This window comes from Cygnus olor, chromosome 25, assembly GCF_009769625.2.
Source record: "Cygnus olor isolate bCygOlo1 chromosome 25, bCygOlo1.pri.v2, whole genome shotgun sequence".
In the NCBI taxonomy this organism is placed as follows: Eukaryota; Metazoa; Chordata; class Aves; order Anseriformes; family Anatidae; genus Cygnus; species Cygnus olor.
In genome coordinates this window covers 4,726,501-4,754,323 of record NC_049193.1, presented here as the reverse complement: position 1 = coordinate 4,754,323, position 27,823 = coordinate 4,726,501, and the positions used below count along the sequence as shown (strand labels likewise).

General features: G+C 54.5%; 4 protein-coding genes and 1 gene segment (V, D, J or C); 2 read left to right on the top strand and 3 right to left on the bottom strand.

The window, feature by feature from the left end:
- Positions 1–27,350, bottom strand: LOC121059545 (feather keratin Cos1-1/Cos1-3/Cos2-1-like). Its single transcript, XM_040536418.1, has 3 exons — positions 27,331–27,350; positions 26,638–26,948; positions 1–426 (listed from the first exon to the last, which is right to left on the bottom strand). The coding sequence occupies exons 2-3, from the start codon at positions 26,925–26,927 to the stop codon at positions 411–413; spliced, it is 306 nt and encodes a 101-aa protein (XP_040392352.1). The 5' UTR covers positions 26,928–26,948; positions 27,331–27,350; the 3' UTR covers positions 1–410.
- On the bottom strand, positions 8,094–15,318 carry LOC121059512 (feather keratin Cos1-2-like). 2 transcript variants are annotated; one of them, XM_040536401.1, is made up of 2 exons: positions 15,299–15,318; positions 8,094–8,876 (listed from the first exon to the last, which is right to left on the bottom strand). In XM_040536401.1, exon 2 carries the CDS (start codon positions 8,853–8,855, stop codon positions 8,541–8,543), a length of 315 nt encoding a protein of 104 aa, XP_040392335.1. In that variant the 5' UTR covers positions 8,856–8,876; positions 15,299–15,318; the 3' UTR covers positions 8,094–8,540. The 2 variants fall into 2 exon arrangements, with proteins under 2 accessions (XP_040392335.1, XP_040392334.1); XM_040536400.1 differs by lacking the exon at positions 15,299–15,318 and adding an exon at positions 9,246–9,386.
- Positions 12,215–14,611, top strand: LOC121059495. The gene is made up of 2 exons (XM_040536389.1): positions 12,215–12,278; positions 12,724–14,611. The coding sequence occupies exons 1-2, from the start codon at positions 12,227–12,229 to the stop codon at positions 13,329–13,331; spliced, it is 660 nt and encodes a 219-aa protein (XP_040392323.1). The 5' UTR covers positions 12,215–12,226; the 3' UTR covers positions 13,332–14,611.
- LOC121059539 (feather keratin Cos1-2-like) lies at positions 17,043–17,849 on the bottom strand. Its single transcript, XM_040536413.1, has one exon. The coding sequence runs from the start codon at positions 17,802–17,804 to the stop codon at positions 17,490–17,492; it is 315 nt and encodes a 104-aa protein (XP_040392347.1). The 5' UTR covers positions 17,805–17,849; the 3' UTR covers positions 17,043–17,489.
- On the top strand, positions 23,041–24,149 carry LOC121059503. The segment is given in 2 exon segments: positions 23,041–23,104; positions 23,547–24,149. Coding segments are annotated over 2 exon segments (552 nt in total).
- Positions 27,351–27,823: the final 473 nt, after the last annotated feature.

Below are 27,823 nucleotides of genomic sequence, written 5' to 3'. Positions count from 1 at the left end.
CTGGGATACAGAAATCTTTAATGAGTGTAAAGAGGAAAAGGAGGTCACTTAGTGACCTCCGTACAGGAATCACCTGGGCCAACGAAGAGGCAGCATGGCAGAGATCATGCAGGGCATGTGTCTGCTGTTCCCACAGTGGAAGGGCTGGCTCTGAGGAGCCACAGAGCCCAAGGGAGGAGAAGAACACAAAGAAAAGGGAGAGAAGGAGGTAGGTGGAGGGATGGAAGGAGAGACATGGGCCATGTTTTCAGAAAACTCAGGATAGCCCCTGGTCTAGCTCCTGCCAATGTTTGCCACAAGAGGTGAGGAAGGTCAGTCATTCTGAAAGCAAGGGCCTGAAGACTTCTCCTTTGTCCAGAACCATATTTGTAGTTCCTAGGAGAAGAACCCCAGGGCCATGGCCAGTGCCTTTAGCAGGGCAGGCACCTTCTGCCACAGTAGCGGCTGGAAATGTCCGAGAGGTCACAGCAGCCAGAGGTGATGGGGACTCCGTCACAGCTGAGGATGCTGCCAACGGCAGCGGAGGTGGAGGATCCCACAGCGGTGTTCTGTGGGAAGGAGCTGAGGATGGGGCCGGGCAGGGTCACCACCACAGGAGAGGGCTGGATGACGATGGTGGAGTTCTGGCACTGCCTGACGCAGGGCTCATTGCAGCTGCTGGCCAGTGGGGACGGGCCACAGGGCCTGCATGGCAGGCACTGGTTGTAGCAGGACATGTCTGGGGGCAGGAGATGCACCTGGGAGAGAGGACAGGGAGGAAGCAGAGCACATGGGTAGGTGAGGAGCAGCCTGGGTACCCCATCGCAAAGGAGCCAAGGCAAATGCTGAGTGTCAAGGCTGTGCCAGGGGGCACATGGTCTTCATTGCTTTGTCCTGACAGGGCCCTTCAAAGAGCATCCTGGCCCAGAGGCATTCTTGCATAGTGAATAAACCAAAAGCCACCTCAGCCACTTGTCCCAGCCTCTCTCTACACAGAATTTCTCTATCCAAGCCTCTCTCATGGCAAGGAACTCCAAGGCCCAGCATAGCACTGAACCACCACCAGATGTGATGTCTCTTGATGCAAGGTTCCTTCCACTTTGGAAGAGGAGGAGAGAGGGCTTCAGACTCACCTGGTTCCCAAGGAGGACAAGGCGAGAGAATTGGATGAGAGAGCAGGAAGCTGGGCTGCCTTTTATACTAGTCCTTCATTGCCACAGGCCCAGAGTCTCCCTTGGCAGAGGTAACAATTTTCTGACAAGCTCATCTTGAATGCAAACCATCCCAACAAATGATATGGGCTGTGTGTTGGTTTCCTGCACTGCTGCCTTTTCATTTCCAGATCTAGGCCATGGACATTCCTCAGTGTTGGTTTCTTTAGACTGCTGGGATGAAATGTCTAAGGACTAGAAACACCTTCCCCTCATCCACCCTATTCCACCTCCTTGCCCTGAGTGGCGCAGGGGAACAGGGCATGGGGGTTGCATTCAGTCCATAGTGCTTTACCTCTGCCACTCCTTCACAGTCACTGTCTTCCCTTCTCCAGTGTGCGGTCCCTCCCATGGGATACTGTCCTTCCTGAACTGATCCTATGCAGGCTTCCCACAGGCAGCAGCTCTTCAAGAACTGCTCCAATATGGGCCCATACCAGGGGGTCCATCCATCAGGAGAAAACTATTCCAAAATGTGTCCCCGACGGGCAGCAGCTCCTGCCAGGTCACCACTACAGTGGCCTTGAACATTTCCAGGGATGGGACATCCACAAGTTCTCTGCACAACCTGTTCCTCTGTATCACCATCCTCATAGAAAATAATTGCTTCCTAATAGCTAATCCAAATCTACTCTCTTGTAAAACCATTTTAAATTTTAAAACCGTTTAAATTTTAAAACTGTTTTAAAATGTGCTGGACAATTTAAAACCGTAACCCCTTGACCAGCTGTCTGATCATCTTCGTGGCCCTCTTTTGGACCCACTCTAACAGGTCTGTGTCTTTCTTATGAGGGGGGCCCCAGAGCTGAATGCAGCACTCCAGGTGGGGTCTCGCAGGAGCAAAGTAGAGGGGCACAATCATCTCCCTCCACTGGGCATTCATGCCTCTTTCATTGCAGCTGAGATTAAGGTTAGCTTTCTGGGCTGTAAGTGCACTTTGCCTGCTCATCTTGAGTTTTTCATCAAACACCACCACCAAGTCCTTCAGGGCTCTTCTCAAACCATTGTCAGCCCAGCCTGTGTTTGTGGTTGGGATTGTCCTGATCCACACAAAGGACCTTGCACTTGGCTTTGTTGAACCTCAGGAGACTTGCATGGGTCCACTTCTCAAGCCTGACTAGGTCTCTCTGGATGGCATGCCTTCCCTCCAGTGTGAGAAATGCACCTCTTGGTGTCGTCACCAAGCTTTCTGAGGGTGGACTCAGTGCCACTGTCCATGTCACTGACAAAGATATTAACTAATACCAGTTCCAGAACAGACCCTTGAGGAATACCTCTCATCACTTGTCTCATCCTGGACACTGAACCATTGACCACAACTCTTTGAGTGTGACCATCCAGAGCTGGCAGAGAGGGAATTGAACTCATAAGCTTGAGCTCCTTTCTGGGCACTACTGTGAAGGCAAGAGTGTGACATGGTCCTGCTTTTTCTGCCAGCCTTGATGGCACTGGCAGACATTGGTGAGGTGTGACATTCAGGAGGGCAAGATAGGGGCAAGATGACATCACTTCTGGAGGGGGGAAATTGGAGTCCTGCCTCCCTGGAAGAACTGGAATTCTTTTCTCTAGGGAGAGCAGGGGCTGCAGACAGGAATGGGAGACAGTCTGGGAGATGTCAGGAGCAACGAGTGTACAGGGATGAATTCTGCATGGATTGAAGATTCAAGATGATTCTGCATTTTTCCTTTGCAGATGCCTAGCATTTTTACATGCACTGTTCATAGGCATGTATGGTGAAAGAGAGGATGCTGCTAGGCAACAGATCGGAATGATAGATAGGAGCTTGTGCCCTCCTAAATGTGCTGGACAAGGGGCACTTGTGCCCCTAAATGTGTTGGACAAAATACCGTCAGCATATATGGGGATGGACGTAATCCTCAGTAGGATGATTTCCTGGAAGACCTGGAAAGAAAGTTAACTCCATGCAAGAAATTAGATCACAGAAGCACAGAATGTTAGAGATTGGAAGGGACCTTGAAAGATCATCTAGTCCAATCCCCTTGCCAGAGCAGGAACACCTAGATCAGGTCACACAGGAACGCGTCCAGGTGGGTTTTGAATGTCTCCAGAGAAGGAGACTCCACAACCCCTCTGGGCAGCCTGTTCCAGTGCTCTGTCACACTCACTGTGAAGAAGTTTCTTCTCATATTTAAGTGGAACCTCCTATGTTCCAGCTTGCACACATTGCCCCTTGTCTTATCATTAGAAGTCACTGAGAAGAGCCTGGCTCCATCCTCCTGACAATCCCACTTTACATATTTATAAACATTAATAAGGTCACCCCTCAGAGATGTCGCAAAAGGACAAGTTGCAGTAAGTAATGATGAAGTGAGGTAGGGCAGGAATGGCTCGTCCCTTGTGCTGCAGGAAGAGAGATAAACTGTTAAGAGAGCTGGGGGAGACTGAGAACAGATAGACTCAAAGCCTGGTGAGAGACTGATAAAAAGCAGGTAAGCTGACAGACGGATATGGGAATTGAATAGCATCTACAGAAAGAAGAGTGCATGTGTACTTAGCTCAGCACTTTATAGCCCGTGAAAAGGGAGATGCAGAGTGAGCCAGGTGGTGAAATGATAGACACAGTACAGAGAGGAGGAGAATGGATACAGTCTAGCCATGCTGTAATGTCTTTCTGGCTTCACAGGTCATGCACAGAAGGACCTGTGCTGCACTTTGCACAGGAAACCACCATCCAGGTGGGACACAATGCAACTCTGCACTGCAGTTTCTCCACCAGCTGCTCTGCTTTCTAAATTTTCTGGTACCAGCAGCGCGTGACCCAGTCCCCTCAGTTCTAGCTGCAAGTAATTTCCAGGTTGTTCTCCCCTGTGCTCTCCGTGGAGAACTCCCAGGTGCTTCTCCACATGCAGGATGCCAAGCTCCAGGACAGCACTGTCTACCTGTGTGCACTGAACCCACACTGGTGCCTGCAGCATGCAGCTTTATACAGGAAGGTGCGGGTGCTGTGAGGAGCAGCTCCCTCTCATCACAGTTTGCATGGAGCTCTGAGCTGAGCCTGCCCAGCAAGGACACGTGGGGCTTGTGGTGAGCCAAGTGTGAGTGGCAGGCCCTGCTCCTGATGCCTGGCAGTGTGGTTAGCATAACCAACAGTAAGGCAAATATCCATAATGTGGAAGGGGACTGTTAATGCGCACCCCTGCCCCCTTGTCTCTCCTGTTCACTGGCCCCAGAGTTTGGAGATACCCGCTGTCATGGTGAGAAAGGGCACCAGTGTTATCAAGCCCCCAGTGCTGAGTCACCAAGAAGGTGTTGGGAGCACCTACTGACAGGGTGATTAAGCCCATCAGGGTTATCAATACCCAGGTTCTGGTTTGCCAGGAGATAGTGACACCTGTTCGGGAGTAGGAAAGAATAACAGCACAGCAAGCCCTGTCTATAAGATAAGGCAGCAGCAAGACTTAAGTGGGACTTAGTCCAGGACTGTTGATGGATGGCAAAGCCTGTGATCACTGCTGGCCAGGGAGGCCTCCACCATCGTCTTCTTCCTGTGAGGACTGAGTGAGCAACTGGTGTTCTTCTATGTAAAGCCTGAGTCAAGGCTGTGATAGTATCACAACAATTAAAGAATTTAACATGATAAGCAGGGGTGTGTATGTGCCATGCATTAGCATATTCCAAGATGGACTAGCTGGTGAATGAGAGGAAAAACTGCCTGAAAAGTCTGAGCCAGAGGTGGGTAAGGGAGCCCAGGGCCCAGGCATGAAGACTGGGCAGGCTGAGAACCCATGGTAATCTTTGAGGGATCCCTGTGACTGTGGGGATGCTTGTGAGATGAGTGGGTGACAGCACACATCCCTTGGCTAGCAAACATCAGGCTGGCCTTGCCAGAGGAAAGGAGGGGGCCCACATGCTGGGTAGGAGACAGGCTCTGGGCATGGTCATGAGATGGGCTGAGGGCCTGTGCTGCTATTGATGGTGTGTGGTTCAGCACAAGCAGGCACCAGCAACAAACACAGCCATGGCTGAAACATAAAGAGGACATTTATGGTCATTACCTCACTGCTGGGACATCTCTGAAGCTACACTCGGACAGAGACACACAAGTGGGGATGCAGGCACTGCTAAGCTCGGCCCATGCTCAAAGATCATCGACCTGCTGTCTGCACCTGTTTATCAAGGATTTGTGGAGGTGTAGGTTAGCACCATGCTGTGATCCTCTCTGTGGAGGTTCTGCAATGGGAGCCATGAGGAGAGGCAGAGAGAACCTTTCTTCTTCAGTCTTCAGAAGAGAAAGTAAAGAAGAGCATTTTGATGCTTCTGACACTTGGCGGTAGGATAAAGAGACAAATGGAGCCAAACTTCTTGAACTTGAAAGAACACAAGGCAACGGGCACAGTCTGGAACATGGAATATTCTAACAAGAAATTATGAAATATGTTGCTTTTCTATTTGTATTTATTTATTTATTTAAATCATGTAAATCTCAGGAATCTCAGACCCTGGAGACAAGAGAGGAAGTCCAGAGAAAGGAGGACTTTCCCTTGGCTGAAGAAGAGCCGGTCAGAGATCATCTAAACAAACCTGACATACACAAATGAACGGGACCCGATGGGATGGCAGGGAGGAAGAAGAGCACAGGGACATGTGTGGAGCAAAATGTCTTCATCAAGACATGATCTGAAAAGAGTGGCCAGGACCAACAAGAATGCTGCCTCTCTCTTAGGTGAAAATCCTACTCAGCCTGGTCCCACATGGTCTCTGAGTCACACCTTTCCCAATCCCTCTCTCATGACCACCATCGTCAAAACCCAGCACAACAGGTATCAGCATTATTAGAAAAGGACATGTGGAAAGGGCTTCAGACACACCGGGTTCCCAAGAAAAAGAAGTTGAGGGGGTCGAGGTGTTGGCGTGGATTTTCTGATGGCCCTGCACCGCCCCAGGCCCAAAGGTAGCCTCCACAGAAAGGATAATTTTCTAGGATGCTTGTGATGAATGGAAAACCTCTCAGCTACTGACATGGGCTGTGTGGCTTTTTCCCCCTCAATGCTACATTTTTCAGTTCCTGGCTTATGCCACACCCATTTCCTCTTGGATGCTTCTTCTGAGTACGGGATGGAGAGATCCCAGGATTTCTGGGCCAGGACTGAGTCACTGGTGGCAGAGGACTCAGCTGAAGAGCATGATGGATCCAGTACAGGCAAGCGAAGCTGGTCTGGGACGCTGTGGTGGCGTTGTTTGTGGCTGTAGTGACAGGAGGGGGCCCAGCAGCTCCCAGCCCTGCAATTCTTGCCTGGTCACCCACGGGCTTCCCTGCACGCAGACGTGCCATGTCTTCCTCTTTCCCTCCCTCCCAACTTACTCCAAGAGTCCCATGGGGTGGGCTTCCAGGCAGGTGGGCTGCACTGTGCAGTTTCCCTTCTCTTCCTTCTAAAGCTGCCTACTGGAGAAATGGGTTGACCTCCTTGGACTCCTCTCTCTGAGCAGTCCCTGCACATCTCCACCCTGTGCTGTCCTCTCCTCTGGATACACCATCCCAATCTGGCTCTGGCATCAAATCCCAAAGGAAACCTTAAATGAGAGACCTCCCAGAGACCTTCCTCACTGTTCAAGCTTGGATGAAGTGTAGGACACCTGGTTTCACAGCCCCATAGCCTAAGGGAAAGCAGGAGAACTCCTGCATTACTTTCCATCAACTTAAAAATCTCTTTGAAGCCTTGGCAACTAATTTTCTATCAAATATTCCAATTTTTTCAGACCTACTTGGTTATTGCAAAATGATACAAGAAAAGAAAGAAGGAACAAGGGAAAAAAAAAGTAATCTGGATTTGATAGACTGTAATTTCTAGCTCATTTCCAGGAGGGTCCTGAAGTAAAGAATGGGTGGATGGATGCCAGGAGAAGGATGGATAAAAATTTCTATGGCTGTCTATATGGAAGTAGAGTGTGAGGGAGAGAGTGGAGATGGAGGGAGAATGAGACTGGCAGTGATCAAGAGAGGCCATGGGAAGAGCCATTTAGGCGAGGAAAAGGCTTTTTCTTTGATGCTTACTGCTGCTCGTATTGCAACATGAAAGGTCATTCTGATATCATCTCCTGAAATCTTAGGGTCATGGTAAAGAAGAACAGCTCCCATTCTCATTGCTATGTCTCAGTGGAGCCTAGGATGTCTGCACCCTCAGAGGGTCTTTTCTGGAACAAGTGGATTTGTGGCACCTATGGGGGTCTCTGAGTTCCCAGACCTGAAGAAAGCTGATCCATGCTTGGGGAAAAGAAAGCAAGACCGAGCAGCCATTAGTATTTGGGCATCAGTCCCTGCCCTGGGTCCCTTCAGGCAAAAAGGAGTTGGGTTCACAGGAACTGGGGCTCCAAAGTGTGGCCTACTGTAGCAGGTACCAGTATGAACTTGTGGATCCCTTCAACCCTACACATCCTGGCAACAGGTGGGCCATGCCAGATGCCATGCTGAAGGGTGATAGGGATGCGCAGGGAAGCTATAACTGCTCTCCATGCCCAGACATGCTGCCCATGATCAGGAGGAGAGGGGATAGTGCAGTAGAGACAGAGGGCCATTCCCAAGACAATTAACCATTCCCAGTTTCTGCAATCCTTTGGGATCATCTTTGTCTGAGCCTCTGTCCCCAGCACAGCTCCACCCAAAGCAAGAGGAACACTCTTCCCCAAGATCTGGGGCCTCCAAGATCAAGGGACTGTGTCTAGGTGGAGGTATCACAAGTCAAGGACTGGTGTCCACTGGCTGTGGAGGAACCAGGGATGTCTTCCTCAGTTTCAAGAGACAGTGCCTGAAAGATGAATCGCTGCAGTGTGCCCTCCCCTCCAATGCCCAAAAGAGTGAGGCAGTGCCCCCCAATAAATCCCACCAAAACAACAGCTTTCTCCCTTGTCCATTTCTGCAGATGGAAAGACCAGACTAGGACATACTCAGGGTTGCTGCAAATGTTTATTGAGTCTCAGGAGGGAAACGAGGTGACTCCAAGAGGAAGTCCCCAGAACACTGAGCAGGATGAGCAGACAAAAATCTGTTCAACTTCTCCTTTGGCACAGTTGCCCCATCTACCTGGCCCACAAGTGGGGACAGGCTAGCAGGTCACTCCAGGCTGGTTTCTGGGGGCTTCACAGGAGCTTGAAGGGGAGCAGAGGGCAACAAAGAAAAGAGAGGAAAAGAGTGAGTAGAAAACAAAAAAGGTAGACATTGGCCATGTTGTCAGAGAAGCCAGGCTGGCCCCTTCCTGTCTGTCTTTACAGGACAAGCCAGAGATGTTCAGCTCCTCTTAAAACATCAACACAAAGTTTGTTCTTCTGTCCATTTTTGTCCAGCAGCATGTTCTGAGTTCCTGGGGTCCTGGTCTGGGGCACTGTCTGACATCTTTAGCAGGGGCGGCACCTGCTGCCACAGTAGCGGCTGGTAATACAGGAGAGGTCACAGCAGCCAGAGTTGATGGGGACTCCGTCACAGCTGAGGATGCTGCCAACGGCGGCGGAGGTGGAGGATCCCACAGCGGTGTTCTGCGGGAAGGAGCTGAGGATGGGGCCGGGCAGGGTCACCACCACAGGAGAGGGCTGGATGACGATGGTGGAGTTCTGGCACTGCCTGACGCAGGGCTCATTGCAGCTGCTGGCCAGCGGGGTCGGGCCGCAGGGCTGGCACGGCTGGCACGGCTGGCACTGGTCGTAGCAGGACATGTCTGGGGGCAGGAGGTGCACCTGAGAGAGAGGGCAGGGAGGAAGCAGAACATGGGGATGCATGAGGAACAGCCTGTCACCGCACCGAGAGTGAACCAAGCCACAGGCAGTGCTGTGAGCTGGAGGCTGTGCAGGGATGTGTGAGGGCTTCTTAGCCTCATCCTGCCAGAGCTCAAAAAGAACCACCAGAGCCTATCTGGCTACAGCCTAGGCCTGAGCCCAGGAGCCATCATACTAAAGGCCCAGCCTTCCTCCATGACAAACCTTCTACCCCTTGACTCTCCCACAACCAGCAGCCCCAAGATTTGGCATGGAACACAGCTGAGAGGTCCATGGAGCTGAAACCTGCTTTTGGAGAATGAGGGGGACAACAAGGGGCTTCACACTCACCTTGTTCCCAAGGAGAAGCAGGCCAGAGAAGTGGACGAGAGAGCACAGAGATGGGCTGGCTTTTATAGTGGGCCTTAGTTGCCCCATGTCCAGAGGCATCCCTTGAAGCAGGGACTATTTTCTGACAAGCTACTCTTGAATGCAAAACATCCCACCTAATGATACGGGATGTGTGTTGCCTTCCTGTGATGCTGCTTTTCATTTCCTGCTTTATGCCCTTTCCCCAGAGAAGGCAACTTCTGAGTGGCAGGTAGGGAGGCCCAAGTATTTCCAGGCAACACACGTCAGTGTGGGCAGAAGACTCAGCTCATGTGCTGGAAGAGTCCAGTAAAGACAAAGGGTGTCAGTCTGGGTGACTCCTTAGGGGCTCTTTGGGGCCCTTTTGGCTACAGGTGACCCAGCTCCTGCCTGTGACCCTACTCCTCCTGACACTGCCCTCAGGGAAAACCTGCTGGCCTGTTTTGCCTCCTCCTGCTCTGACCCAGGGATGTCTGAATTGGGGGGAGAGGTTGTGCAGGGCCCTTTCTGGATCTCAAAAGAAAGGCCCAGTAGGAAATCAAGTGTCTGTTTTAGTAAGATAGAAGAAAAAGAGGATTGTAGACAGCAAGTAAATCTTTCATGTGCTGGTGACCTTGCTTTTGTGCAGCATCAGACAGAGCGAGGTGGATTTTAACAAGACACACTGTGCAGGTCCTGTCCATAGAGACTTCTTTCTTCACTGTCATACCTTCCAATTTACATTTAAAAAATAAATAAAGAAGTCATACAACTTGTACTTATAAGATGGAAGCTTATGTCTCTCTTGACACCAACCAGTGTTCACCATGGTGTACTCCAGCACATTCCCTTACTGCTGCCACTCAGACTAACAAATGGGTTTCTTAGCGCCTAAGTACAAAGCCCAGGAAAGCTGACATTGTCTTGCCAAAAGCCCTGGCTCCAGTGCCTTCTGCAAGGCTCCCAGTTCATCTCCCTTCTCTGTGCAGTCTCTCTGGGTACCATTTCAAACCACGTACTTCGTCTAAATACTGTCCAGAAACTGTTGGGCTTGTTTCCCGATGGGGTCTCAGCTGAGTGCCCACTGTCAGGTTCACGCACATGCTCCGCTCTTGTGGGCACTTACCTGTACTGGGGCTGCCTGGGATGGAGTTAATGTTCCCCACAGCAGCCCCAACAGCGCTGTGCTCTGCACTTGGAGCTAGAACAGCACTGCCATTGCACCAGTGTTTGGGCTACTGTGGAGCAGTGCTGGCACAGCATCAAGACTCTCTCCAAGCTCCAGATGGCCCAGGTAGGCATCCAGACGGGCCTTGAATATCTCCAGAGAAGGAGACTCCACAACCTCCCTGGGTTGTGGAGAGAAAGAACAGCAGGAAGCTTGAAAGAACACGCAGGGTCACAATCCTGACCGACAGATGATGAGGGAGGCAGTGAGGAGACCAAACCTGGGCAGTCACACCACTTGGGGGGGGTACACGAGGCTGTGGATGTGTTTATGCCACTGAGGTTCTAAGACTGGGGACCTTGTCAATTGGGATGCTAAGAAAAGAGGAGGCATTCAACAAGCATACAGAGACCGAGACCAGAGAAAACAAACACAGAGGCAATGACAAGAGACAAACCTCACCATTCACACCAGTTGTTGGCCTATCAAGAAGCCACAGGTGCCACTGCCAGGAAGATCAGCCTGGGCCTTGTACCTCCTACAGCTGTGGGCCAGGACACAGGCTGGGATGGGTGCGGGACAGACCTATACAACCCCATGAGGGGGCGTGCAGGGAAACAGGAGCCAGGAGGAACACATGAGGGCAGACAGAGCAGGGTGTAAAAGGGGCTGCTCCATGCACTTGTGTGGCTGGGCCCTGTGCCTGAGCACCGCCGTCTGTCCTGTCCTCTTCTGGAATCTTTCCTTACCTCTGCGTAATCTCGCTCTGTCCCATGTGCATGTGTGCTGCAAGGAGAAAGTGCCAGCTGCTGGTGCAGTGGCAGGAGTGGATTTGGTGCCAGGTGCTGGAGTCAGACTGGGGGTGAGGCCACCCCTGGCCTGTGCTGTCAGCTGCTGGAGCCAGGGGGTCCCTGTGCAGCTCCTGGAGCAGGGAAAGGGGGTTTTGGCATCCAGACAAATGCGGCAGGAGCGTTTGGGGTCTCCAAAAGCAGCTAATGGGGGTACCGGCCTGGATTTATCTTCCCCAAATGGGGCGTGCATGTCCCTGTCCGTGTGTCTCATGGGTACGTGCTCAACTTCAATAGCAGTGGAGCCTGTAAAGGGGAAATGGGCAGCCAGGCCCCTCAGTCTGGGCAGAGACCTACGACTGGCGATGACAGCTCAATGGGCAGCGCTACACAGCAAGGCCCCGGGCGGTTTGGGGTGCTGTCAGGGCGCTGTGCCCCCAGACCCGTTCCTGCTGCTGGCTTTCCGCAGCTGCGACAGTGCCGGCCACAGCCGGGAAACCAGCGCACCACAGTGCCAAGCTCCCAGGCCCAGCCGGACCTAACCCGTTGCCCTCCACCTGCCCTCTTACTGGGGACGCTTCAGGCAGGCAGCTGCTTTCTCCTCTCCCTCTTCTCTCCTCTCTCCCTCCTCATCTCCTACCCCGTTCACTCCCCTCCTCTCCCCTTCCCCCGCCCAAAGGAGATGCCTTAGCAGACGGGCAGCTGCTGTCTCCGCTCCTTCTCCCTCTCGCTCCCTCTCCCACTGCCTCTCCTATCCCCTCTCCTCTCCCGTGCCGAAGGAGCTGCCTCAGCCTTTCCCCACACGCCTCCGCGTCCCGGGCTGGGCTGCAGGACGGGCAGAGCCCCGCTGGCAGCAGCCCAAGCCCTGCCCGCCCACAGGCGCCCAGCACTCGCAGCCCGGGCCAGCCCCCGAGCGGCCCCGGGGCGGAGCTGGCGGCGCCGGGCGGCGGCGGCGGGGAGGAGGCGGCGCGGGCGGAGCAGAGCCGGGGCTGGCGGGGGCAGCGCGGCGCGGGCGGCGGAGCGGCGGGATGCGGCAGGGCCGGGCCGCAGGGCTGGCGGGGCTGGCCGCGGTGCTCCTGGGTGCGCGGGGCTGCCGGCGGCGGGGACGGGACGTGGGCTGCGGGGGGCCGGGGCCGCCCTCGCTGCCGGCCCGCCGGCTTCTGACGGACCTCGCTCCCCTCTGTCCTCCCTCTGCAGCCATCCCGTCTGCCTCCAGCGAGCTCAGCCGGCCGTTCCCTCCCACCTTGCCTTGCTCCCTGCCTTCCTCCTCTCCTTTCGGCACACCCCCGCTCATTCCTGCCTGCTTCCCTTCTCCTCCTGGCTCGGCTCGGACCCTCCTTCCAAACAGCCCTGCTCCGACCTGGTCCCCAAATAACCATTCCCGGAGGAATGTCTTTGTGTGCTTTCTTCTAAGAAAATGCTCCCATCAGCTGTCAACCGTTTTCTTCTCTCCTCTCCCCTTGTGTGATATTTTCGGCGCAACAAAACTCTTTTCTGAGTTTTCTCCTCCTTTTCTTCTTGGCAGTGGCTGCAGGCAGAGCCCAGGTGCAGCAGGAGCCGTGGGCAGAGACCAGGGATGGCACCGGCATCAACATCACCTGCTCACACCCCAACATCCAGACTGTCGACTCCATCCGTTGGTACCGTCATCTCCCAGGCCGAGGCCCCGCATTCCTCGTGTGGGCTTTAACTGGGTCCAAAGATGTGACGGACCTGGCAGGGCGGCTATCGGTGGCAGCAGAGCGCCGGTCCAGCGCCCTGTGGCTCGCCCAGCCCCGGCTTCGGGACGCGGCGGTGTATTACTGCGCCTTGAGAGCCACGGGGAGAGGAGCCGGGGCTGCGGCCGGGCAGGAACCGTGGCGGGCGGGGCCGGGCGTGTGTGGCGGGGGCGAGGCAGGGGCACAGCCCCCAGGGGGTGCTGCCGCTCTGCCCGCCGGGGCCGCCTTACCGCTCGCAGCCCCGGACGGTCCCCCACCAGCCAAGCCCCAGCCTTGGCTCGGCCCCGCTGAGGCCCCTCAGTTCTCCCGGGTCAGACGCTGGGGGTCCGATGTGGGTCGGACCCAGCTGGGTGTGAGGGGGCAGGACGGCACACTCAGCAACGTTGATGTCGGGCAAGGGAAGGGGCACACCTGACTGCATGAGCTGTGTGTAGCACCAGAGAGACCTCCACGCAGTTCTGCTCCCACTGCTTCTCTCAAGTCACTAACACCTTACAGAGGGAGGCCTGCAAATTGATGGGTTTTGAAATTTGACACACGGCTCAGAGGATCAGACTTCATTTTCAGGACACTCCAAGATGTGCAGAGTTTCCTTCCCTCTTCTTCCACCCTTCCCTTCTACTTTCTGTGCTCCCCTTGCTGGAGAAGGTCCTCACCCCAACAGCTGGCCTTTCTGAACCATGTGCCCCAGATACGTGCTTGCATGTCTCTTTTCTTGATACCTAAGTCTACTCTGCCACCTCCCCCATTCCTTGTCTGCCTTGCCTGCACCTGCCTACTCCACTGTCTGGCCCCAAAGCCCTCTTGGGACACCCGAAGGCTCTGGCTCCCAGGGACACCTGAAGGAACAACCCTGCAAGCCCTGCAGACTGCCACTGTCCCTGCAAAGCCTTCCAGGCTGTGTCAGGTTCCTGCCAACAGATGACCAAATAGACCTCAAGGAACCACTGACTGGAATATTTTGCTTCTTTGCCTCATGATCCCTGAGGGCTCGTCTTCCATACCAGACGCCACTTTTGCAGAAGCTCTTCTTCAGTGAATACAAACAACACGTTAACACTGCTTCCACCAAACTGTTCTCCTTCCTTCAGACCCAATCTCAGCTCCTTCATGGCCGCTTTGATCCACCCTCGTCCTTTCTTCACCTTTAGCTTTGTAAAATCTTTTTTCTCCATGGATGCCCCACTCCTTCTCTGGTCTTTCCCCCACTGCTACATTCTCCCTGGACAGCTCAGGAGGGCATATGCGGAGGGAAGAAACATTTACAAACAAGGCTGGGATGCAGAAATCTTTAATGAGTGTACAGAGGAAAAGGAGGTCACTCTGAGCAGAGGCCCCTCAGTGCAGGGATCACCAGGGCCAACCAAGAGGCAGTGTCCCTCGCCCATGGCAGAGATCATGCAGGGCATGTGTCTGCTGTTACTGCAGTGGGAGGGCTGGCTCTGAGGAGGCCCACAGCCCAAGGGAGCAGAAGAACACAAAGAAAAGGGAGAGAAGGAGGTAGGTGGAGGGATGGAAGGAGAGACATGGGCCGTGTTTTCAGAAAACTCAGGATAGCCCCTGGTCTAGCTCCTGCCAATGTTTGCCACAAGAGGTGAGGAAGGTCAGTCATTCTGAAAGCAAGGGCCTGAAGATTCCTCCTTTGTCCAGCACCATGTTCATAGTTCCTGGGAGAAGAACCCCAGGGCCATGGCTTTAGCAGGGCAGGCACCTTCTGCCACAGTAGCGGCTGGAAATGCCCGAGAGGTCACAGCAGCCAGAGGTGATGGGGACTCCGTCACAGCTGAGGATGCTGCCAACGGCAGCAGAGGTGGAGGATCCCACAACGGTGTTCTGCGGGAAGGAGCTGAGGATGGGGCCGGGCAGGGTCACCACCACAGGAGAGGGCTCAATGACGACGGTGGAGTTCTGGCACTGCCTGACGCAGGGCTCATTGCAGCTGCTGGCCAGCGGGGTCGGGCCACAGGGCCGGCATGGCAGGCACTGGTCGTAGCAGGACATGTCTTGGGCTGGAGATGCACCTGGGAAAGAGGGCAGAGAGGAAGCAGAGCACATGGGTAGGTGAGGAGCAGCCTGGTTACTCCATTACAAAGGAGCCAAGACAACTGCTGAGGGTGGATGTGGAGGCTGTGCCAGGAGGCTCATGACAGGGTCCTTCAAAGAGCATCCTGGCCCAGAGACACTCTCGCATAGTGCATAAACCAAAAGCCACCTCAGCCACTTGTCCCAGCCTCTCTCTACACAGAATTTCTCTATCCAAGCCTCTCTCATGGCAAGGAACTCCAAGGCCCAGCATAGCACTGAACCACCACCAGATGTGATGTCTATTGATGCAAGGTTCCTTCCACTTTGGAAGAGGAGGAGAGAGGGCTTCAGACTCACCTGGTTCCCAAGGAGGACAAGGCGAGAGAATTGGATGAGAGAGCAGGAAGCTGGGCTGCCTTTTATACTAGTCCTTCATTGCCACAGGCCCAGAGTCTCCCTTGGCAGAGGTAACAATTTTCTGACAAGCTCATCTTGAATGCAGACCATCCCAACAAATGATATGGGCTGTGCATTGGTTTCCTGCACTGCTGCCTTTTCATTTCCAGATCTAGGCCACGGCCATTCCGCAGTGATGGTTTCTTTAGAGTGCTGTTATGAAAGGCCCAAGGATTTCTAGAACAAGATTGCGTTAATGAGGGCATAAGGCTCAGCTCTATTGCTGGATGTGTCCGAAGCAGTCAGGTGATGTCTGTTTGGGTCACTTTCTTGGGCATCTTTGAAGTGCAGTCCTGAGTATCTAGCAAGCTTCAGCTGAATTTCAAAGGGCTTGTGTGTACGAGGACATGCCACATTCTTCTCTTTCCTTCCCTCATCATCTCACTCTGATGCTCACTTGTTGCCTTCTCAGGTGTGCAGGTTGTTCTACTGGGTTTGGACCCCATCCCCACTAACACTGCACTCCAAAAAATATATTATTTCGTCCACCCTTCTCTGTGAGATCACAAATGATACGACCACAGAATTGCAGAATCATAGAATGTCTTTGGTTGGGAGGCACATTAAAGATCATTGAGTTCAGACTCCCTGCTATGGGCACTGGAAAATGTTGCCCAGAGCCTCATCCATATAGACAGCCATACAGAGTGTGAGGGAGAGAGTGGAGATGGAGGGAGAATGAGACTGGCAGTGATCAAGAGAGGCCATGGGAAGAGCCATTTAGGCGAGGAAAAGGCTTTTTCTTTGATGCTTACTGCTGCTCGTATTGCAACATGAAAGGTCATTCTGATATCATCTCCTGAAATCTTAGGGTCATGGTAAAGAAGAACAGCTCCCATTCTCATTGCTATGTCTCAGTGGAGCCTAGGATTTCTGCACCCTCAGAGGGTCTTTTCTGGAACAAGTGGATTTGTGGCACCTATGGGGGTCTCTGAGTTCCCAGACCTGAAGAAAGCTGATCCATGCTTGGGGAAAAGAAAGCAAGACCGAGCAGCCATTAGTATTTGGGCATCAGTCCCTGCCCTGGGTCCCTTCAGGCAAAAAGGAGTTGGGTTCACAGGAACTGGGGCTCCAAAGTGTGGCCTACTGTAGCAGGTACCAGTATGAACTTGTGGATCCCTTCAACCCTACACATCCTGGCAACAGGTGGGCCATGCCAGATGCCATGCTGAAGGGTGATAGGGATGCGCAGGGAAGCTATAACTGCTCTCCATGCCCAGACATGCTGCCCATGATCAGGAGGAGAGGGGATAGTGCAGTAGAGACAGAAGGCCATTCCCAAGACAATTAACCATTCCCAGTTTCTGCAATCCTTTGGGATCATCTTTGTCTGAGCCTCTGTCCCCAGCACAGCTCCACCCAAAGCAAGAGGAACACTCTTCCCCAAGATCTGGGGCCTCCAAGATCAAGGGACTGTGTCTAGGTGGAGGTATCACAAGTCAAGGACTGGTGTCCACTGGCTGTGGAGGAACCAGGGATGTCTTCCTCAGTTTCAAGAGACAGTGCCTGAAAGATGAATCGCTGCAGTGTGCCCTCCCCTCCAATGCCCAAAAGAGTGAGGCAGTGCCCCCCAATAAATCCCACCAAAACAACAGCTTTCTCCCTTGTCCATTTCTGCAGATGGAAAGACCAGACTAGGACATACTCAGGGTTGCTGCAAATGTTTATTGAGTCTCAGGAGGGAAACGAGGTGACTCCAAGAGGAAGTCCCCAGAACACTGAGCAGGATGAGCAGACAAAAATCTGTTCAACTTCTCCTTTGGCACAGTTGCCCCATCTACCTGGCCCACAAGTGGGGACAGGCTAGCAGGTCACTCCAGGCTGGTTTCTGGGGGCTTCACAGGAGCTTGAAGGGGAGCAGAGGGCAACAAAGAAAAGAGAGGAAAAGAGTGAGTAGAAAACAAAAAAGGTAGACATTGGCCATGTTGTCAGAGAAGCCAGGCTGGCCCCTTCCTGTCTGTCTTTACAGGACAAGCCAGAGATGTTCAGCTCCTCTTAAAACATCAACACAAAGTTTGTTCTTCTGTCCATTTTTGTCCAGCAGCATGTTCTGAGTTCCTGGGGTCCTGGTCTGGGGCACTGTCTGACATCTTTAGCAGGGGCGGCACCTGCTGCCACAGTAGCGGCTGGTAATACAGGAGAGGTCACAGCAGCCAGAGTTGATGGGGACTCCGTCACAGCTGAGGATGCTGCCAACGGCAGCGGAGGTGGAAGATCCCACAGCAGTGTTCTGCGGGAAGGAGCTGAGGATGGGGCCGGGCAGGGTCACCACCACAGGAGAGGGCTGGATGACGATGGTGGAGTTCTGGCACTGCCTGACGCAGGGCTCATTGCAGCTGCTGGCCAGCGGGGTCGGGCCGCAGGGCTGGCACGGCTGGCACGGCTGGCACTGGTCGTAGCAGGACATGTCTGGGGGCAGGAGGTGCACCTGAGAGAGAGGGCAGGGAGGAAGCAGAACATGGGGATGCATGAGGAACAGCCTGTCACCGCACCGAGAGTGAACCAAGGCACAGGCAGTGCTGTGAGCTGGAGGCTGTGCAGGGATGTGTGAGGGCTTCTTAGCCTCATCCTGCCAGAGCTCAAAAAGAACCACCAGAGCCTATCTGGCTACAGCCTAGGCCTGAGCCCAGGAGCCATCATACTAAAGGCCCAGCCTTCCTCCATGACAAACCTTCTACCCCTTGACTCTCCCATAACCAGCAGCCCCAAGATTTGGCATGGAACACAGCTGAGAGGTCCATGGAGCTGAAACCTGCTTTTGGAGAATGAGGGGGACAACAAGGGGCTTCACACTCACCTTGTTCCCAAGGAGAAGCAGGCCAGAGAAGTGGACGAGAGAGCACAGAGATGGGCTGGCTTTTATAGTGGGCCTTAGTTGCCCCATGTCCAGAGGCATCCCTTGAAGCAGGGACTATTTTCTGACAAGCTACTCTTGAATGCAAAACATCCCACCTAATGATACGGGATGTGTGTTGCCTTCCTGTGATGCTGCTTTTCATTTCCTGCTTTATGCCCTTTCCCCAGAGAAGGCAACTTCTGAGTGGCAGGTAGGGAGGCCCAAGTATTTCCAGGCAACACACGTCAGTGTGGGCAGAAGACTCAGCTCATGTGCTGGAAGAGTCCAGTAAAGACAAAGGGTGTCAGTCTGGGTGACTCCTTAGGGGCTCTTTGGGGCCCTTTTGGCTACAGGTGACCCAGCTCCTGCCTGTGACCCTACTCCTCCTGACACTGCCCTCAGGGAAAACCTGCTGGCCTGTTTTGCCTCCTCCTGCTCTGACCCAGGGATATCTGTATGGGGGGAGAGGTTGTGCAGGGCCCTTTCTGGATCTCAAAAGAAAGGCCCAGTAGGAAATCAAGTGTCTGTTTTAGTAAGATAGAAGAAAAAGAGGATTGTAGACAGCAAGTAAATCTTTCATGTGCTGGTGACCTTGCTTTTGTGCAGCATCAGGTGGATTTTAACAAGACACACAGTGCAGATCCTGTCCATAGAGACTTCTTTCTTCACTCTCATACCTTCCATTTTACATATAAAAAATAAATAAAAAATCATACAACTTCTCCTAATGTGATGGAAGCTTATGTCTTTCCTGACCGCAACCAGTTCTTAGCACAGGGTACTCCAGCACATTCCCTTACTGCTGCCACTCAGGCTAACAACGGGAGTCTCAGGCCTTAAGTGCAGATCCCAAGAAAGCTGAAATTGTCGTGCCAAGAGCCCTGGCTCCAGTGCCTCCTGCAAGGTTCCCAATCCACCTCCCCTCTCTTTGCAGTCTCTCTGGGTACCATTTCAAACCACGTACTTCGCCTAAATGCTGTCCACAAACTGCTGGGCTTGTTTCTTGATGGGGTCTCAGCTGAGTGCCCACTGTCAGGTTCACGCACATGCTCCTCTCTTGTGGGCACTTACCTGTACTGGGGCTGCCTGGGACGGAGTTAATGTTCCCCACAGCAGCCCCAACAGCGCTGTGCTCTGCACTTGGAGCTAGAACAGCACTGCCATTGCACCAGTGTTTGGGCTACTGTGGAGCAGTGCTGGCAGAGCATCAGGACTCTCTCCAAGCCCCCCAAAGCCAGGAGGTAGGGGGTGGGCAAGAGGTGGGGAGGGGACATCACCAGGGCAGTTGACCTAAACCAACCAAAGGGCAGTTGTGAAAGGGGAAGGAAAAGGGGGTCCACTTGACTTATTGAGGCCCTGCTTCCCAAGACATGGACAAACATTACTTGCAGATGGGAAGTAGAAATTGAGTGTTTTCTTTCAAACCTTGCCTTGCACAATTTGAGGCCATTCCTTCTTGTCATATTACTAGTTATCCGCAGGAAGAGGCCAACCCCCATCTCCCCACCACTTCCTTTCAGGTAGTTGTAAAGAGCAATAAGGTCTCCCCTCAGCTTCCTCTTCTCCAGACTAAACAATCCCAGTTCCCTCAGCTGCTCCTCATAGGACTTTTGTTCCAGACCCTTCATCAGCTTTGTAGCCCTTCTCTGGACACACTCCAGTGCCTTGATGTCTTTCTTGTAGTGAGGGGCCCAAAACTGAACTGTAAGGTCTTTGACACACTACCACATGACATCCTGGGCTCCAAATTGGATAGAGATGGATTTGAAGGTTGGACCATTCAGTGAATAAGGAATTGGCTTGAAGGCCACACCCAGAGAGTGGTGGCCAATGGCGCTATGTCTAGGTGAAGGCTGGTGACAAGTGGTGTCCCTCAGGGGTCTGTCTTGGGACTGGTACTCTTTCAGATCTTTGTCAGTTACATAGAAAATGGGATTGAGTGCACCCTCACCAAGTTTGCAGATGACACCAAGCTGAGTGGTGCGGCTGATACAACAGAAGGAAGGGATGCCATCCAAAGGGACCTGGAGAAGCTTGAGAAGTGGGCCCACATGAACCTAAAGAGGTTCAACAAGTCCAACTGCAAGGTGCTGCACCTGGATCAGGGTAATCCCAGACACGAGCATAGACTGGGTGAAGAACAAATTGAGAGCAGCCCTGCAGAGAAGGACTTGGAGGTTCTGGTGGACAAGAAGCACAACATGAGCCAGCAGTGCACACTTGTAACCCAGAAGGGCAACTGCATCCTGGGCTGCATCAAAAGAGGAGTGGCCAGCAGATCAATGGAGGTGATTGTCCCCCTCTGCTATAACCTTGTGAGGTCCCATTTGGATGCCCCATCCCTGGAGGTGCTCAAGACCAAGTTGCCCTGGACATCCTGACCTAGTGGGTGGCATCCCTGCCCATGGCAGGGGGTTGGAAATTGATGATCTTTAAGGTAACTTCCAACCAAAGCCATTCTGTGATTCTGTCATCCTGGTCTCAGTCATCTACCTCCTGATCCAGACAGGGAATACACTCGTGGTGATGATGGTGGTACCCAACCAGCACTTGCACCCTCCCATGTAGTTTGTCTTTGGAAACGTCCTCTTCACTGACATGCCATTTCTTGGTCAGGATGCCTCTTATGCTTTTAGATGCCTTCTCTGCAGAGATGGCAATTTACTTTTCCGTCTGTGTGGTGTGGCTCCCCATCACCTACTAGTGGGCCGAAACTGGGATCTCCTCTTCACACTCATGGTCTATGACTGATCTATGGCCATCTGCCCCTCTGCCATGGGAGGGAAGGTGTGTGCCTGTCTCGTAGGAGGCCTGTGAGCTGAGCTCATGCTGCCCTCCTTGGCACAAGTGGAACACCCCCTTCGTTGGCCTTGCACTGGCCCTAGACAGTCACAGCTTCTTCTGGGACTTGCTACCTGTCATGTAGCTGGCCCCTGCTGAGAGCTTCTGGACTGCCGTGCTCCTTGACTACAATATCACCAGCAGTTTTCCAGTGCACTTCCTGTCCTCCTTGAGCTCCTAAAGGGTGCTCCATGGTCTCCCTCTGAACATAGACCTGTGAGGAGACACAAGATACTGTCCACTCACTCTCACTTGGCTGCAGTTGAGTTGTGCCTGCGGCCATATTCCCTCCTCTATACCCACCCCGTTGCCAAGGTCTCCCTCAACAAAGTGGTGTCCATCTTCTCCAGGGCTGTGATGCCCCTGCTCCATGCACCAATCTACAGCCTGAGGACCCAGAGGTTGAAGGAAGCCATGGGAAAACAGAAACAGAGGTTTGTTTGTTTTGTCTGCTGTGATTTATGTCTCTGCTTTCAGCACCACGGTGTTCCTCCAATCTCATCCACAATGGAGGACTAAGGCCAGCGGCCATCAGTGGTTCCACAACAGCTCTGATTTCCTTTCTTACCTTTCAGCTTCTCCCTCCTTCTTTCCTTCCCTAGAAGCAGCCCTTCAGCACTTGAGAGGGGGGCAGAGAGAAAGAACAGCAGGAAGCTGGAAGGAAGAACATGCACGGACACAAACCTGACCGACAGATGACGAGGGAGGCAGTGAGGAGACCAAATGTGGGCAGTCGCACCACTTGTGGGGGGTGCATGGGGCTCTGGGCATGTTTATGCCAGTGAGGTTATCAGATCGGGGACCTTGTCAATTGGGTACTAAGAAAAGGGGAGGCAATCAACAAGTATACAGAGACCAAGAGCAGAGAAAACAAACATGGAGGCGACAACAAGAGAGAATCCTCGCAATTCACACCAGTTGTTGGCCTATCAAGAAGCCACAGGCACCACTGCCAGGGAGATCAGCCTGGGCCTTTCAACTGCTATGGTTGTGATCGAGGACACAGGCTGGGATGGGTGCAGGACAGACCTATACAACCCCATGAGGGGACGTGCAGGGCAAGGGGAGCCAGGAGGAACACATGAGGGCAGACAGAGCAGGGTGTAAAAGGAGATGCTCTGCATGCTTTTCTGGCTGGGCCCTGCGCCTGAGCACTGATATCTGTCCTATCCACTTCTGAAATCTGTCCTTACTTCTGAGTAATACCACTCTGTCCCATGTGCACGTGTGCTGCAAGGAGAAAGTGCCAGCTGCTGGTAGAACGGCGGAGGTGGATTTGGTGCAGCTGTTGGAGTCAGACTGGGGGCGAGGCTGCCCCTGGCCTGTGCTGTCAGCTGCTGGAGCCAGGGGGGTCCTTGTGCAGCTCCTGGAGCAGGGAAAGGGGGTCTCAGCCTCCAGGCAAATGCAGCAGGAGCATTTTGGGTCTCCAAAAACAGCTACTGGGGGGAACCGACCTCGGTGAATCTTCCCCAAATGGTGTGTGCATGTCCTTGTCTCTGTGTCTCCCGGATACGTGCTCAGCTTCGATACCATTGGAGCTGCCGGCAGTGCCGGCCACAACGGGGAACCAATGCTTCTCATCACAACACTACCAGGCCGGGGCCCGCTGCCCTCTGCCTGCCACTCTTGCTGGGGACGCTGCAGACGGGCAGCTACTTTCTCCGCTCCTTCTCCCTCTCGCTCCCTCTCCCACTGCCTCTCCTATCCCCTCTCCTCTCCCGTGCCGAAGGAGCTGCCTCAGCCTTTCCCCACACGCCTCCGCGTCCCGGGCTGGGCTGCAGGACGGGCAGAGCCCCGCTGGCAGCAGCCCAAGCCCTGCCCGCCCACAGGCGCCCAGCACTCGCAGCCCGGGCCAGCCCCCGAGCGGCCCCGGGGCGGAGCTGGCGGCGCCGGGCGGCGGCGGCGGGGAGGAGGCGGCGCGGGCGGAGCAGAGCCGGGGCTGGCAGGGGCAGCGCGGCGCGGGCGGTGGAGCGGCGGGATGCGGCAGGGCCGGGCCGCAGGGCTGGCGGGGCTGGCCGCGGTGCTCCTGGGTGCGCGGGGCTGCCGGCGGCGGGGACGGGACGTGGGCTGCGGGGGGCCGGGGCCGCCCTCGCTGCTGGCCCGCCGGCTTCTGACGGACCTCGCTCCCCTCTGTCCTCCCTCTGCAGCCATCCCGTCTGCCTCCAGCGAGCTCAGCCGGCCGTTCCCTCCCACCTTGCCTTGCTCCCTGCCTTCCTCCTCTCCTTTCGGCACACCCCCACTCATTCCTGCCTGCTTCCCTTCTCCTGGCTCGGCTCGGACCCTCCTTCCAAACAGCCCTGCTCCGACCTGGTCCCCAAATAACCACTCCCGGAGGAATGTCTTTGTGTGCTTTCTTCTAAGAAAATGCTCCCATCAGCTGTCAACCGTTTTCTTCTCTCCTCTCCCCTTGTGTGATATTTTCGGCGCAACAAAACTCTTTTCTGAGTTTTCTCCTCCTTTTCTTCTTGGCAGTGGCTGCAGGCAGAGCCCAGGTGCAGCAGGAGCCGTGGGCAGAGACCAGGGATGGCACCGGCATCAACATCACCTGCTCACACCCCAACATCCAGACTGTCGACTCCATCCACTGGTACCGTCATCTCCCAGGCCGAGGCCCCGCATTCCTCGTGTGGGCTTTAACTGGGTCCCAAGATGTGACGGACCTGGCAGGGCGGCTATCGGTGGCAGCAGACCGCCGGTCCAGTGCCCTGTGGCTCGCCCGGCCCCGGCTTCGGGACGCGGCGGTGTATTACTGCGCCCTGAGAGCCACGGGGAGAGGAGCCGGGGCTGCGGCCGGGCAGGAACCGTGGCGGGCGGGGCCGGGCGTGTGTGGCGGGGGCGAGGCAGGGGCACAGCCCCCAGGGGGCGCTGCCCCTCCGCCCGCCGGGTCCACGTCGCCCCGCAGCCCCGGGGGGCCCCCGCCAGCCCGGCCCCTCCAAGGCACTTCAGTTCTGCTGGAAGGGTCTGGAGCCTGAGTGCAGCTGAACGGAGATGGCACCAGCCTGGCAGAGATGTGTCCAGGGAAGAGGCACTGAAACACAGCTCCTTGCTCCTGAGCCCTCCTTTTCCTCACGCTGCAACAATCACCCTCTGGTACTGCAGAATTCAGGCCCCAACAAGGACCGTATCAGGACAGTTTGGGTCCTTGGTTTAATTCAGGGTAACAGTGTTTGGAGTGCCTCAGCGTGGCTGTCCACCGATGATCTCGGGATGTATAGGAGAAGCAGACTGCTGTGAGGCTCCTGCTAGTGCCTGTCAGTGAGGGATTTCCATCCCTGGACACTGCCAGGTCCTCCTGGGAGTCAGTGCTGAAGCCAGGCCCATCTCCTCGCACCTGTCTATAAAGGCCTGCCAGCATTGTCTCAGAAATGCATCGCAGAGGGGACAGATTCCCATCCAGCCCATGTCAGGCTGGTTCTCCTGAAGGCAAAGGGGCAGCTCCACATGAGGGATTTCACAGCAAAGGGGTTTGCTTAGCTTAGTGGGTGTCTCATCCAAGCTAAGCTGCCTTGTGCAAACACAGAAGCAGAATCCACCCACAGTTTTATGCATTTGCCAATGACACGCACCCAGAACTTCACCCAAGGTTGATATACTGCTAACAGTCTCCTGGGGCATTCAAGGTAGGCAATAAACAGTGGGGCAATTAAGAAACCTATGTCTCCAGGAACTACCAGTCCTGTATTGAGTTGCAACACAGGCCAAGCCCTTCCAGGGCAATGGGCCATCCCAAGAAACCAGAAATGTTTGTCAGAGCTCTGCCTGGGCCTTTTTCCTGGGGTCTACCCCACAGCTTAGCCCTGGCAGTGCCGTACCTTCACCTGGGCTAAACTGGTTACGTTCTCTTGCAGCTGTGGCTGATTCCATTCCTCTGACACCAGGAAAGACAAAGGGTCTACCCCAGAACACCTTTGGCTCGTCTCTCTTGCCTGCATGGTTGATTCCTTCTGGACATGACAAGGCTGTACCAAGCAGGACCATACGTGGATCTCTAAGGAAACAACTCTGTAATTGAGCAGGGACAGGGTGCCCTGCTGATGGGAGCTGTTACAGAGGTAACCAGGCTGTAATGAGAAAGCGCAGACATCAGGGGGCTGCAAAGCACTGACAGGAAAAATGTCTGCCAGCAGTCGAACTGGGCCTGGAAACAATGGGCATCCTTGAAGTGCAGCTGGGCACCAGAGAGCTGCAAACATCCTGAAGATAGCCTCTACATAACCAAAGGAAGAAACAGAGAAACAACCTCTTGCCTGAGGAGGAGCAAAACAGACGGTCAGGAAAAGTGGAAATGAGCATGAGGAAGTCCCTGTGAGTGCAGGTCCTGGGCAAAACTGAGGAAAGCTGCTGCATGCTTGGGGGCAAGTGGGCAGCACAGAGCAGCGTGGGGGCATGCAAACTGCTTGCTGTCTTTGCACTGACCCAGCCCATGGGGGTGCAGGGTCCTCAGGGACTGGAGATTGCCATGTATGGTCCATTACGGCTAACACCAATGCTGACTTGTGAAGGGGGTCGGCCCTGCATGTGTGCCACCACCTGGGCCCTGCCAAGTGCTGTGTTGGGGGTGGTTGGGCCTCATGGGACACATGTTCCTGCCACACATGCCCATGTGTGCTGGCCATAGCCCCAAGGTGGGGCAAAAGAGGGGAGATGAAGGTGGAGTAGAAGCAGTGGGGCATCCCTGCACTTACTCCACCCATTCCCCACATGTGCCATCCATCTTCTGTCCCCACCTGCTTACCCAGCACAGCAGTGTCCTGAGCAAGAGGAAGCCCGTTCCTAAGAGCCTGCAGGGTGCCCAGCCTCCACAGCCTCCCACAGACTTGTAGATTTCCCGTGAGGACAGCAGAGGTTGTGCTCTCTGTTTGCAGGACAGGGGGAGCTGTGGGCAGAGACGCTGCAAGGCAAGGGTAGATTGCCCCTTGCTCTGTGAAAGCCAGGGATGTCTTCTTCAGCTCCAAGGGGCAGTGCCCAAGAGAGGACCCTCTGCAGCGTGTCGCAACATCCCATTCTTCTGGGAGAGGGGAAGAGACTCCTTAAACACCCATCTTGTACACACGAAGGGCAAAACCATTCTCCCTGGGCAGCTCAGGAGGGCATACGCAGAGGGAAGAAACATCTACAGCCCAGGCTGGGATGCAGAAATCTTTAATGAGTGTACAGAGGAAAAGCAGGTCACTCTGAGCAGAGGCCCTTCAGTGCAGGGATCTCCAGGACCAACTGAGAGGCAGCGTCCCTAGCCCATGGCGGAGATCATGCAGAGCATGTGTCTGCTGTTATCACAGTGGGAGGGCTGGATCTGAGGAGCCTCACAACCCAAGGGAGGAGAAGAGCACAAAGAAAAGGGAGAGAAGGAGGTAGGTGGAGGGATGGAAGGAGAGACATGGGCCATGTTTTCAGAAATCTCGGGGTAGCCCCTGGTCTGGCTCCTGCTGATGTCTGCCAGAGGAGGTGAGGAAGGTCAGTCATTCTGAAAGCAAGGACCTGAAGATTCCTCCTTCTATTGTCCAGCACCATGGTCGTGCTGGAACCCCAGGGCCACGGCCAGTGGCTTTAGCAGGGCAGGCACCTTCTGCCACAGTAGCGGCTGGAAATGCCCGAGAGGTCACAGCAGCCAGAGGTGATGGGGACTCCGTCACAGCTGAGGATGCTGCCAACGGCAGCGGAGGTGGAGGATCCCACAACGGTGTTCTGCGGGAAGGAGCTGAGGATGGGGCCGGGCAGGGTCACCACCACAGGAGAGGGCTCAATGACGACGGTGGAGTTCTGGCACTGCCTGACGCAGGGCTCATTGCAGCTGCTGGCCAGCGGGGTCGGGCCACAGGGCCGGCATGGCAGGCACTGGTTGTAGCAGGACATGTCTGGGGGCAGGACGTGCACCTGGGAGGAGAGGGCAGAGAGGAAGCAGAGCGCATGGGTAGATGAGGAGCAGCCCTGTTACCCAAAACAAAGGAGCCAAGATGACTGCTGAGGGTGGATGTGGGGGCTCTACCAGGAGGCTCATAGTCTTCATCGCTTTGTCCTGACAGGGCCCTTCAAAGAGCAGCCTGAACCAATGAGACAATCCCGTAGCGCGTAATCCAAAAAGCTGCCTCAGCACCATGTCCAGGCCTCTCTCTACACAGAACGTCACCCTCCACCCTTCTCCCATGGCAAGGAACTCCAAGGCCCAGCATAGCACTGAACCACCACCAGATGTGATGTCTCTTGATGCAAGGTTCCTTCCACTTTGGAAGAGGAGGAGAGAGGGCTTCAGACTCACCTGGTACCCAAGGAGGATGAGGCGAGAGAATTGGATGAGAGAGCAGGGAGCTGGGCTGCCTTTTATACTGGTACTTCATTGCCGCAGGCCCAGGGGCACCCTTGGCAGAGGTACCAATTTTCTGACAAGCTCATCTTGAACGCAAACCATTCCAACAAATGATATGGGCTGTGTGTTGGTTTCCTGCACTGCTGCCTTTTCATTTCCAGATCTAGGCCATGGCCATTCCGCAGCGATGGTTTCTTTAGAGTGCTGGGATGAAATGTCCAAGGATTTCTAGGGCAGGAATGCATCAGTGAGGGCAGAAGACTCACCAGAAGTGCTGGACGGGTCCCCTCTGATCATCTTCATGGCTCTCCTCTGGACCCACTCTAACAGGTCTATATGTTTCTCGTGCTGGGGGGCCCCAAAGCTGAACACAGCACTCCAGGTGGGGTCTCAGTGAGGCAGAGCAGAGGAAACAAAGCTTCTTTCCTTGGCTAAATACTGCCTT

Coding starts and splice junctions, on each gene's coding strand:
- LOC121059512 (XM_040536400.1), bottom strand. CDS start 9,344: ATGCCTCTGGACATGGGGCAACTAAGGCCCACTATAAAAGCCAGCCCA. Junction 8,877..9,245: donor TGCTTCTCCTTGGGAACAAG/GTGAGTGTGAAG, acceptor CCTCTCTCTCAG/GTGCACCTCCTGCCCCCAGA.
- LOC121059495 (XM_040536389.1), top strand. CDS start 12,227: ATGCGGCAGGGCCGGGCCGCAGGGCTGGCGGGGCTGGCCGCGGTGCTC. Junction 12,279..12,723: donor GCTGGCCGCGGTGCTCCTGG/GTGCGCGGGGCT, acceptor TCTTCTTGGCAG/TGGCTGCAGGCAGAGCCCAG.
- LOC121059539 (XM_040536413.1), bottom strand. CDS start 17,804: ATGTCCTGCTACGACCAGTGCCAGCCGTGCCAGCCGTGCCAGCCCTGC.
- LOC121059545 (XM_040536418.1), bottom strand. CDS start 26,927: ATGTCCTGCTACAACCAGTGCCTGCCATGCCGGCCCTGTGGCCCGACC.